This window comes from Eretmochelys imbricata, chromosome 1, assembly GCF_965152235.1.
Source record: "Eretmochelys imbricata isolate rEreImb1 chromosome 1, rEreImb1.hap1, whole genome shotgun sequence".
NCBI lineage: Eukaryota > Metazoa > Chordata > Testudines > Cheloniidae > Eretmochelys > Eretmochelys imbricata.
The window spans coordinates 10,941,231-10,953,670 of NC_135572.1; the positions used below are offsets into that span (position 1 = coordinate 10,941,231).

The 12,440-nt window shown below is 61.1% G+C and overlaps 1 protein-coding gene across 4 annotated transcripts in view; it reads left to right on the forward strand.

The window, feature by feature from the left end:
* ATG16L2 (autophagy related 16 like 2) overlaps positions 1-11,747 on the forward strand; it is a 56,685-nt gene extending 44,938 nt beyond the window's left edge. Inside the window, exons 15-18 of one of the 4 annotated variants that reach the window (XM_077832085.1) lie at positions 731-880; positions 1,552-1,599; positions 8,091-8,192; positions 9,701-11,747. In XM_077832085.1, coding sequence (XP_077688211.1) covers positions 731-880; positions 1,552-1,599; positions 8,091-8,192; positions 9,701-9,788 — 388 coding nt within the window. In that variant the 3' untranslated portion in view covers positions 9,789-11,747. Of the gene's footprint in view, positions 1-730; positions 881-1,551; positions 1,600-5,121; positions 5,328-8,090; positions 8,193-9,700 lie in introns of those variants that run through there. The other 3 variants (XM_077832246.1, XM_077832166.1, XM_077832322.1) reach the window with 3 other exon arrangements.
* The last annotated feature ends 693 nt before the right edge of the window (positions 11,748-12,440 follow it).

Here is a 12,440-nt window from a genome sequence, read left to right on the forward strand (position 1 = left end):
TGCGCAAGTTGCTCAATGTCTCTGTGCCTCAGTTTCCCCTCTGAGATCTTGGAGATGCGTTTTCCCTGTGGGGCCGTGGGTGCAGTCTGTTAATGCTCAGAGGCCGCTGTGTCCGTCCCGCTTGGGGCTGGGAAGTGGTGCCTCTGGGTCGGCTCGTCTGGGCCTGGCCCAGGTGTGTGTGGGTTCCAGTGGGACGATGCCAGCTGGGGCAGCGAGGCGCGAAGGGGGGCCTGGCGCACTCGGTGCCTCGTCCCCCCTGGCAGCCGCAAGGGGGTGGGATGGGCAAGACGGCCGGCGTGCACTGCAGCGGACGGGTCACAATCCAGAGTGGCTGGGGGTTTGGCTGCTCACCCGGCGTCCGAGCGCATCGTCTCCCCGGCTCAGCGGGTCGGCGCTAAAGCTGCCATGTGTCTTGCTGCCATGTCTCTCCCTCCCCTGGGCTATTCATACCCAGCGGGCTGCCCACTGGACATCCTGGTGGCTCCCCGCGCCCCGTGGGGAGGGCTCGTCCGTTCCCTAGCAACGGATCTGTCCGGGTAATTAACTCCCGTAATGGAGCCAGGCGGTTCCTAGATCAGTAGGGACAGAATGTAATTGACGGCCTCTGGCGTGTGGGAGTCCTGGAAGCGGGGATCCGAATGGAGCACGAGGGTGGTTCTGAACCATGTGGGTCTTCGGGAGCGGGCAGCCCCTGGGTGGGTTAACAAGCCCCTGGCCCGCTGTGCTCCAGGGGGCCTCGATGCACAGAGGTGATCCCGGTCGAGGGGAAGGTCACCTCCCTCCACATCAGCCAGGACCAGATGCACCTGCTGAGCTGCTCCAGGGACAACACGCTGAAGGTCATCGACCTGAAGATGAACAATGTCCGGCAGGTGTTCCGGTGAGCGGCGGACGGGACCCTGACCCAGAGAGCCCCCAGTCCTGCTCAGGCACCCCTCCTTCATGCCCTGATCTGTCTTAGCAGCTGTGGATCGCACCAGTCCTCAGGCTGCTGATAGGAGGGCGTTCTCCGGGGGAAACTGAGGCACGGGGGGGGCGTGACTTCCCCAGGGTCACCCAGCAGGGCCGGTGGCAGAGTCGGGAATTGAACCCAGCTCTACGTCCTGCCCGCCCACAGCCCGAAGCACCCTCACTTGGGTGAAGTCGCCCCTCCAGAGCCAGTTGCGCTGCTCCTCCAAGAGCCTGAGGGGCGACGCTGGCCCAAATGGGTGATGCCACCCCAGTGTCCTCGGGGGCTGGCAGAGATGCTAGTGTTACCCCGTCAGAAGAAGCTTGCGCCATCCCGTGTCTGCAGCTGGCTGCCCGGGGCTTGGAAGCTGGAGTGTTGGTGTCTGGTCCCTGAGGTTGCAGGGATCTTGTGTCCAAACCCAGAGCCTGGCCCTTTGCCCCACAAGCCAGCAGCTCTCCCCAGGGCGGCTTGTACCGAGCAGCGGAGCCTGTCCCCGCCCCGCTGTGGGTCTCTGAGCCCCAGCCCCAGGCGTGTCCCTAGGGGAGCTGTCGACCTTCGCGAGGGAGCGATGCACGTTGACCGGGGACGGTTTGTGTCTGCAGGGCCGACGGCTTCAAGTGCGGCTCGGACTGGACGAAGGCGATCTTCAGGTGAGCGGGGGTGGGGGTGCAGGCTGTGCCTGGAGCTGTACGCATCGTCGCTCAGGCTTGGCCCGCCCGCAGGGTGATAAAGGGGACACCTCCCACAGGGGTCACTGGGAGGGGGATTCCTCGCACGAGGGCACAGGGTTACGGATGGAGCTGCAGATCTGCAGTGCCAAGCCCTGCCCATCTCCTGACGCGGTCTGGGCTATTGTGAGCTCCGGGGTCAAGCAAGAGAAGGACCCACAGTGCCAGCGAGCGGGGCCTAGTGCAGGCACATAATGGGCAAGCGTCCTACCAGCAGCCCAGCCAGTGCCCCTCGCCCCGCCCCACAGACCCTGCTGTCCCAGTCCTGGGCCTCCCCACCCCCGGCCCAGCCAGTGCCCCTCGGCCCCCGCCCCACAGACCCTGCTGTCCCAGTCCTGGGCCTCCCCACCCCCGGCCCCGCCCTACAGACCCTGCTGTCCCAGTCCTGGGCCTCCCCACCCCCGGCCCAGCCAGTGCCCCTCGCCCCCGCCCCACAGACCCTGCTGTCCCAGTCCTGGGCCTCCCCACTCCCGGCCCCGCCCCACAGACCCTGCTGTCCCAGTCCTGGGCCTCCCCACTCCCGGCCCCGCCCGTGCCCCTTGCCCCCGCCCCACAGACCCTGCTGTCCCAGTCCTGGGCCTCCCGACCCCCGGCCCCGCCAGTGCCCCTCGGCCCCCGCCCCACAGACCCTGCTGTCCCAGTCCTGGGCCTCCCCACCCCCGGCCCAGCCAGTGCCCCTCGCCCCCGCCCCACAGACCCTGCTGTCCCAGTCCTGGGCCTCCCCACTCCCGGCCCCGCCCGTGCCCCTTGCCCCCGCCCCACAGACCCTGCTGTCCCAGTCCTGGGCCTCCCGACCCCCGGCCCCGCCAGTGCCCCTCGGCCCCCGCCCCACAGACCCTGCTGTCCCAGTCCTGGGCCTCCCCACCCCCGGCCCCGCCAGTGCCCCTCGGCCCCCGCCCCACAGACCCTGCTGTCCCAGTCCTGGGCCTCCCCACCCCCGGCCCCGCCCCACAGACCCTGCTGTCCCAGTCCTGGGCCTCCCCACCCCCGGCCCAGCCAGTGCCCCTCGGCCCCCGCCCCACAGACCCTGCTGTCCCAGTCCTGGGCCTCCCCACCCCCGGCCCCGCCCCACAGACCCTGCTGTCCCAGTCCTGGGCCTCCCCACCCCCGGCCCAGCCAGTGCCCCTCGCCCCCGCCCCACAGACCCTGCTGTCCCAGTCCTGGGCCTCCCCACCCCCGGCCCAGCCAGTGCCCCTCGCCCCCGCCCCACAGACCCTGCTGTCCCAGTCCTGGGCCTCCCCACTCCCGGCCCCGACCGTGCCCCTTGCCCCCGCCCCACAGACCCTGCTGTCCCAGTCCTGGGCCTCCCGACCCCCGGCCCCGCCAGTGCCCCTCGCCCTTGACCTGAACTCTGCTCACACCCCAGTCTGTAGCTGCGTCTGGATCTCGGTGTGGGAAGTGTCTCTGACCCTGTTCTCCCCCATCACCGCAAAGCCCAAGCTTTGGACAGGGTGGGATCTGGAGGCCGAAACGGGTCTCGTTGTTCCCCTTTCTGGGCTGTATGGACCCTACCCAGTGAATCTTCCTTCCCCAAATGCTTTCACCCTGCTCCTGACCGGGGTGCAAGCAGGTCCCAGGTGAGCTCCCCCACCTGACCCTGGAGGAGGAATCCCAGGAACCAGGGGGAGCCCCTAGGAGCTTGCTGGCAGCTTTCCCCGTGGGCAGCTCCTCCCGCATCCTGCCAAGAGCAGGGCCCTGCGTTCTCCTGGAAAGCCACAGGGCTGCTTCCCACCGCGTGGACTCTTCAGCTGGGGGTCTGCCCTGCCACTCCAGCCCTGCTCCCTTGCCAGTATCAGTGGCAGTCACCAGCCCCCCAGGCCTCCCATAGGTGGGTTTGCAATGGCTCTTCCCCGTCTCTAAGCCAGGCAACTGGCTCCATGCTGGAGAGCAGGCGGGCCGGAGGAATCGGAGCCCTCTCGCCCCGGGCCGCTGATCTCCTGGGCTGGATCAGAGGCTTATATCGAATTTCTCATCTCATTAGCAGGGCAGCTCTTTGCCCCTGGGGGATGTGCCGTGGGCTACATGGGGGGAGGAGTGAGCCCATGGGCTTAAGGAACGCAGTGCTAAGCGGGCCCTGGTGGGCATGCGAATTTGACCTCTCAGGTGTCCCTCAGGAGCCACCACTGTGATGTCTGAGCCCCCCTCCCTCCGTCCACCTAAAGCCTCTGGAGGTCCCGAGCCGGCAGCACCGAGTGCAGACATCCCATGGAAAAGGCCCATTGGCCTGGTCAGTCCCGCTCCCTGGGGCCAGGGCAGGGTCATCCCTACAGGGGTCTGCCCCACGCCGCTCCTGGCCGCAGCTGGCCTCCCAATGGGCAGGCTCAGGACTGGCAGGGGAACTCTGCTCTGCCCCGTACACGGGGTGGCAGGGCAGCCAAACCTGGCCAAGAGCCGGGTCCCCAGCTCCTGTTCCGTGTTAAGGGCACCTGGCCTCGCGCCCCCTTTGAAAGCCCAGCCCCGGGCAGTGGTTTTCAGGAGCACGGCGCCCACTTCTCACCCAGCACCCCCCAGCTCCCCGTCGATCCTGCCTGCGGTAAAGAAACGGCCGCAACCGGGCGCGCCTCTTCCTCAACGCGGCCCTCGGCTAACAGGAACGAGCTGGCTGGAGCCAGAGACTTGCCGCCGAAGAGCAAGGATCTTGTTCCCTCCAGGATCAGGCAGGCGCTGACCCAGGAACAGAGCTGGCTGGTTCATCCAGGGATAGCTACTCTCGCTACAGAGCTAGCCCCGCCTCCTTCCTGCGGGCTTGGCAGTGATTGGTCAGGAGGGCCCAGGACTGGCCAGCAGGGGGTGCTGCAGGGTGTTAGGGGGCTTATTCCTTCATCCACTCACTTCCCTGGTCCTTCTCGCATGAACAGAGAGCAACAATACCCCAAGTCCGAAGGTGCAAACAATTCAATGTTTATTGGGGTGAACTTCCAGCAAGCATGATTCCAGTTTCCTTCCTTAGTATCCTCCTTCCCAGCTCTGACACCACAGAGCCTTACACCTGTGTCCCTGTTCCCATTCCTGCCCTTAGCCAAACATGATTCCAATTTCCCCACCCCCATTCCCTGTTCCCATTTCCCCCCCCCCAACACACACACCCACCCACTTCCTGATTGACTGCAGACTATATAGTAAAACTTGAGTTCTGCTTAGCTATGCCTTAACCAGTCATTTTCCTGAAATTTAACTAACCAATCCTAACATATTGTAACATGATTATGTAACCAATTATATCCCACCACCTTAATTAGTTTACACCCAGCAAAATTAATTATACCACAGACAGGGACAATCACAGAACAAGACAGAGATTATACAGACAAACAATAGCAAAGTGGGAACTATAATGACATGACAAAACAAAACAGAAATGAGGATTTCACATCCCAGCTATTGATAAGTGAGTTCTTGCCAGACAGGATGCTATTAAACTAAGTTTCCTTTTACATCTTCTAGGCACTTCCCTTTCTCTGGAGGCGATAGGCACTATCAGGAGAGGATTGTATTCCTAACAGCCCAATAGCACCTTCTTTCAATGTGACTAGTTTGGGATGTGAGGAGGTGACCGGTCGCTTCCCAGCTTATGGCTGCCTCTGTTGCTTAGCCAGAGATCTCAGCCTCAGAACAGGACCTCAGACTGTCACAGTAAGAGAAGGCCCTTACACCAGCAGACCGTGATTTTGATTCTTTCTTTTATATCTCTATAACTAGCCAAGTGATAAGAATACACCTAAATTCTTAGAGTACAGGCCTTTACAGACAGGTCTGAATATCTATATCCTAACACAGGGCAGGAGGGAGGAGCATTGGGAGGGCTGTGAGTCCCCCTCCTCCCAGTTGTTCCTGCCCCCTTTGCCCCCCAGAGTGCTGAGTTAATGTCTGAACAGAAACATTATTTTAGCCTTTGACAGGGGGTGGGAGTTTGAGACTTGAGGAAAAAGGGGCCAAACAACCAGGGCGCCCTGAAATACCTGACACGGGAAGAATCCCTGGTTCAAAAGGCCAGAAGATCTGTTTAAAATACATAAATTCCCAGGATCCTTTGCCCCCACTAGGCTGCAACCATCTGGGCCCAATCCTGCATTCATTCCTGGGTCCTCTGTGTCCGTCTGGGCCCAATCCTGTGTGTACTCCCCGGATCCTCTCTGTCCATCTTGGGACTGATCCCACCAAGCTGTGCCAGTGTGGTCCCCATCCTGCGTAGTGCTGAGCACCTCTTGCAAGGGGCTGCTCCCCACAGCTACCCATTGTGTTTGTGGGACGTTAAAGGCCCTCCCCCCCAGGATTGGGCCCTTCTGTCTTACCTGTGGCCCCTGAGGCCGGGTGAATGGCTGCGGGGGCAGAGTGCATGTGATTGCCGTGATTCCCCGGGGGCCATTCCCGTCCCGCGGCGTGTGACGGGGGCATCCCGAGGCGTTGCTGGTTCAGACACAGTCTGTCCTCTCTGATGGTTTAGCAAAAGCTAAAGGACCCTGCGTTAGCCCCCTTGTCTTCCCTGAGGACCGGGGCTTGCAGTGTCACTCCGGCATCGCTGCTCGCCGGCAGGGCCGGGGCTCCTGGAGCAGCACCCTGCATGGCAGGGAGCGATGGATCAGGCAGTGCATCCCTGCCCCAGCCCGCCCGGGATTGTTCCTGGCTGTCCTCCGGCGCGTGGGCCGATCCACGTTGAAATCCCTGGGGAGACTGTCCCTGGTTCCAGTGGATCGGCCAGCGGGAGCCGTGCTGAACTTCGGGCCGGTGGTGCTGGGGGAAATGGGCCGTGCCAGCTGGAGGAGCTCCTGTCTGAGCCGGCACAGCGGCGCCCTCTGCCGGTGCAAGCAGAACTGCGACCTGCAGACCGCAGGAGTGGTAGGCGTCCCCGGTGCGACACCTCTGCACCTGGCGGCGGCAGGGGGGCCGGACCCGGGTCTGTGGAAGAGCAGGGTCAGAGCCAGGACTTGATCCAGAGGAGCAAAAGTGGTGAGCGGATGATACCAGCTCCGGTAGCTGCTGGTGGGTGGCCACTGTGCAGCGGAGTAGTAATGTAGGGCCTATATTAGCCTCAAGGGGGCTTTGGGCTGGATGCCCAGGTAGCAGCCGGGCCAGCGGGTGCGTTTCCACAGCGAGCGAAGGCAGGGTTGTAGCACGGGAAGGCGCAGCTGGGCTTGCTTTAATCTAGCTAGCGTGGGAGACGACAGCAGTGTAGACGGGGTGGCTCGGGTGAGCAGTCGGAGTCTGCAGCCAGGCTCCCTGGTGGCTTGTTCTCTGTTTGCTAGCCTGGGCCACCATGCCCACCACTGCTGTTAGCGTGAGCGAGCATGCAGTGTAGACGTACCCAGAGGCTACCCAATTCTAACACTGTCGATAGCAGCCTCCCCCCGCTTGGAAGCTAGCGGCCCGTGTGGCAGCTGCTCAGTGAGCCATGCTGGCTGCCTAGGGGAGGGTTCAAGGTGTCGGTCTCAGCCTCCGACCCCCCCAGTGCCTGGGGGTTTGGGTGATGAAAGGGTTGGCTCTCTCCCTGGGCTGGATGGGCACCGCGCTGGCAGGGCCTTCTCCAAGTCTCTGTACGTGCCCCTTCCACCAGTGCCCGGATTCTCTGACCACCCAGGTGCCATGAAGCCCAGGGAGGTGGGGACCCTGCTGAGGGCTGGGGGCAGTGGATTCCCATGGGGGTTCAATGGGACTGTGAGCATTGTGAACACTGAGCCTCGTAAAAGGCCCCCCGAGTCTGGGCTGGACCCTCTTATTATCTGCCCTTCTGGGGCAGGATTGTCCCCTGTGTGGTCCGTTCGCTCCCGCCCCCTTTCCTTCCCCTCCAGGCCAGTGTTGCAGGTTCCTTACGGACCCGTTGCCGGGGTCTCTCAGAGATGCTACGGCTTGTGAGCTGCACCCAGGCAAAGGGCCCGGGGCCAGGCTGTCTACAGCGGGGATGCTAAATCACCCAGCTCCTGCCTCTATCTCCCTGTCCAGCCCCGTCAGAGGCTCCATCGCACGCTCTAGGTGGATGGCTTCTGCTTGTTGTTGTGGCTATTCTGCTGTCCTTGTCTCCCACCTGCCGCTCAGTTTATTCCCTGGCTGTACTTCAGGGGGAGAGGGAGGTTCGTGAGGTTCTTTGCTGGTGCCTGCGGGTGAAGAATGAACAGCCTGGAACCTGGGCTGCAGCTACCCTTAGTCTGCCCTGGGCTTGAGGAGCTGTGGCCATTAGAGACTCTAAAACTCGCCAGCCCTTTTGGTTAAGCAGCAACCTCCTGCAGCAGGGAGTTCCACAGATTTGCTGCACTCTCTCGTCTCAATGTACGTGTCTGGATGCAGCTCCCAAACCCTGGAGTGGATTCTGTGCCCCTCTGGACTGGAGTCCCTATGTCATGTGCCAGGATCAAAGAACCAGCGGAGGAGTCTCTGCATGCTGAGCTTACACTCTTCTCTGTTCCTTGCCGCCCCTCTAGCCCTGATAAGAGTTACGCCCTGGTGGGCTCCTCAGACGGCTCCCTCTACCTCTGGAACATGGAGAGCGGGAAACTGGAAACGATCCTGTCTGGGGAGCACAGGTGACGCTCCGCTGGCCCCTAGGGCGGGTTACTGTCCTAAAGGGTCTAGGCTGCGTGCATTAAACCAGCATCCTGGGTATGGGGCAGCCCCAGAGGCATCAGAGGGTCAGATCAGGAGGGAGGGGAGCCTGCTGGGACTGCTCCCATGGGGAAGGAATGCAGAGCAACGGCCCAGGCGGGAGCAGACCAGGCTCTTGGGATACAATCAATCAAGGTGAATCTGGGGGAGTGGGCTGGCCGGGGCAGGGAGCCTGGGGAAGAGGCTTGGTAGAAAGGCCTGTCTAGGGCACCCCAGATGTTCCTGGGGGGGGTCCACATTTTGGGGGAGGGGTGGATGGATCCTGTTGCAACCCCTGCTCAGCCAGATCCTGAGAAAACAGGGTGCAGGGTTAGTGCACTGGACGCTGGGGAGTTTTAGAGAGTGGGGGTGAAACTATTTCCACCATAATGAGTGTCATGGGGTCCTGACAGCCCCCACGGATCCCCCCCTCCCTGCAGGCCTCCGTCTTCATCTCCTTTCCAAGGGTCCTTGCGGGGGAGCAAGCAGGACCAGAGCCAGTTGTGCTGCGGGCCGTACTGTGGGATCCTCCCCATGCCCACGTCCTTCTCCCCTGGCCCCGAGACTTGCAAGGGGCGGTGCTTTAATCCACAGTGGAGGCTTTACAGATCTGGGTGCTGGGTGATTGAGCTTATGCTGCTAGGAAGGAGGAGAGGGTGACCCAGTGGTTAAGGGAGGGGACTGGGAGCCAGGACGCCTGGCTTCCGTGCCCTGCTCTTCCACCAACTCAATATGTGATCGCTTAACTGCTCTGTGCCTCAGTTTCCCCATTTGTATAATACTGTTTCTTACAAGGTTATTTTAAGACAGAAGCCTTGCCAATATACCAGTGCTATTAGTGAAAGCACCTCTTAAGAATAATAATAGCTAGCTCTTATAGAGCACTTTTCATTCAGAGCTCTCCAAGAACTTTATGAAGAAGATTAATATCCCAGATGGGGGAAACTGAGGCATAGGGAGATGAGGTGACTTGCCCAAGGTCATCCAGCAGGCCAGTGGCAGAGCCAGGATTAGAACCCAGGTTTCCCAACATCTTTGCAGGTGCTCTTGACACTAGGCCTCCCTGCCTCCATAGTACCTTGGGTAAATCAGGGGTCAGTTGGGGTAAATCAGGGGTCAGTGAAGCTGTGCTGGTTTACGCCATTCACAGATCTGCCTCCTCAGTTGACTGTCATACTATCTCCACCGTTCCTGGGGTAACTGCTCCTCTTTCACTGACGGGAGAGTGGTGTGAGCACAGGACTAGGAGCCAGGAACTCCTGCGTTCTACTCCGGCCCAAGCCCTCCAGGGCTTTGGCCAAACCACTTAACTTACCCGTGCTTCAGTTTGCCCACTGGGTTAACAGCATCCCTACCCCCGTGGCACTACTAGAGAGCCCTGTAGGGGAAGGGCGGATCCTTATTAGCGTCCTGTTCATTCTCCTTGCCTGTGTCCTTGTCCCTCATCCAGGGCCTCCGTGAATGCCGTGGCCTGGTGCTTCTCGGGCCGGTGTGTTGTGAGCGTGGACCAGGCGAAGAAGGTGGTGCTCTGGCAATAGTGCTCAGCGTGATGCCGGCCTGGGGAGGAGTCCAGAGGGGACACCAGCCCTACTGTTCAGCTTCCCCAGACCGATGCAGCCCAGGGCTGCAGAGTGGAAAACCCCCTGGAGGGGCCGGGGTGGGGTTAGAAGCCACGTCTGCTGCTCTCCGAAGACCTCTGCCTTCTCCAGCAACTCAGCCCCCGAACGGCAGCCGGGGCACTTAACAGGGCGCTGACATTTTGTAAAAGGAAGATTAGAAAACCAAGGGCAAGTTTTCTATCTCCGACCGCCGGAGCGGGAAGCTGCAGGGGCAGCGTCCGCAGGAACGGGCCTGTGAAGGGCAGAAATATCCACCGGACTCCGGCTATGGGACATTCGGGAGGGGGAGGAGCAGTTTGTGCCTGACATTTAACCCTGAGGCTGGGGGTGACCTGCTCACTCATGCATCTGGGGGCCCGGACTCCATGGGGCTGTCCACCCTCCATTGAAACCCGCTGTCTGTGGGACCCAGGCATGAGGACTCGGCGTTTCCAAACCTGCTCTGGAGTGCCATGCTGCATTGTAAACCAGAGCTGGGCCTCTCGGCCATGCTCACGCATCCACACGGCCCGACGCTGCGCTTCTGACTTGGTTCTGCGGCCTGAGCTGCGTCCACACTGCAGAATGATGGGGCCTGGAACCGAGTCACAGCGGGACTCGGACTCTGACCCATCCACCAGCAGGGTCCGAGGACGCAGTCCGGAGTCCTTGCTGACCCAAGTCAGGCTCGCGTGTGTGGACAGAAGTGGAGCTCGGCTCCAACCCGAGTCAGAGCCTGGGCTCAGTGTGCAGTGTAGACATACCCAAGGAGTTAATGAGCCGGGTCTCTAGGCTCTCCTCCAACCCCAATAATCCACCCTGATCAATCAGTGCCTCCCACAGGTGACTAAGGCTAACTGCCCGAGGGGCAGAGGAGTGAGATCCTGGACCCAGTGCAGTCCGTGGCCAAGCTCCTGTTAACTGCAGTGGAACTAGGAGAGGGGGCTGCTTTGGGAATAAGGGATCGCCCCTTGGGACACCATCTCCATGGCTTGGGCAGTCATGCCAAGCCAAGAGCCATAGACACCAGCCTTGTGGGCTCCAGGCACGGTCCCTGGGCACTTTTCCCCAGGAGTGAGCCACTGAGCTATTGTCTCCTCTCCATCCCTTCCTGCCTCTGCTAGCTGGCTCTAAACTGTGCCTGGGGTGGGTCCAATCCCCTGATCTGCCCTCTGCAGAGGCTTTGCCTTTAATGATCCCAGAGGGGCTGTGCCTGGCTCAGATGCAGGGAGGAAGGGGGCTGTGGTTGCTGATGGATTCAGTACTCTAGCAAAGAAGGCATCAAATACAAGGTTCAGCCCGCCCAGTGCTCGGTGGCTAGGGAGTTGCCCGCCCCCTGATTCCACACGGGCAATGGCAAAGCAGGGCTCGGGGGGAAACCCGATCCCCTGAGTTCGGCCTGCTCTGCCACACGAGCCATGGAGTTCGTTTGTCACCCCAAATAATCTTCGTGCCTTTTGAGCGTTTGCCGGCAGGGGGAGAGGCCCCTGCTGGGAGCGCAGGGCACGGCCCGTGGTGGGTGTGTGCACTAGGTTCATCCGGGTAGAGATGCCCCCGCCATGTGACAGATCGTGCCATGGCTGTACAGCTGAATGGGCAGGGCATGGCCAGGTGGGACACACGTGCAGCCGGCTGCACCAGGCAGGTCATCACCAGTCCTGCTGCTCAATGTGCACCTGCCATGCCACGGGGCGGCGAGACCTGCCAGGGCACTTAGATACATCTGGCTAATGCCCCCCCAACTATGCCAGGCATTGGCCGTGTAAGGTTCCTAGGTCAATGGCAGGGGAAGGCCCAGTAGCGGACATGTGTCTAACCCTACCACTCCATGTTCTTCTCTGGGACTGTAACGTCATGGCAGCGGGGTCCTAGGAATACAGCTTTAAAACACGGTCTGGATTTCTAGGTTGTTTCTTTTCCCCGGGCTCTAGCTTGCTGTTTGGTGTCCAGCCTCTTGCAGGAGAGACCCGGCAGCTCCACAGCCAGGCCGCCCACCAAGGAGTTACTCACAGCTGTTCTACGGGGCTCGAGTGCTCCTCAAAGGCACCGGTTTCAGTGATCCCAGAAATTGACGTCCTCTGGCCACAGAACGGGCAGAGGGGAACGCAGCCTTCCCCCACCGATGCACCTTAGCCCTGACCTAGAGAGATCGGGTCTCCCTGCGCTGCTGTGTGTGGGTGGGATGCTGTGCTCCACTCCAGAGACAGCTGCATTTTGATGGTGCTGCTCATCCAATGCTCTGGGAGCTTTTGCTATGGAAGGAGCCGTAAAATTCGAGGGGGTTTTAGTCCCTGAAGGGTAATAGCCAGCTTTGTGAAAGTGGTTCAGTGGGTTCGGTCATGAACCCTGTGCCCCCCCAGTTCAAATGCCAGGATACACTAAAAAGGGCCCCACAGGCAGAGATAAAGAGCTTAGCGCTGACCATCCCCTGGGCAGGGCAGGTGAAATCCACACAGGGGCTGGTGATGTGATTGCTAGCGTCACGCATGCTGCTGATCCTGCGGGCTGGCCCACCTGTCTTGCTTTGCGGGAGTGCTGCTGCAGTGACCTGTGCACAACTGCCTTCTACTGGAGGGAATCAGCCATCCTCCA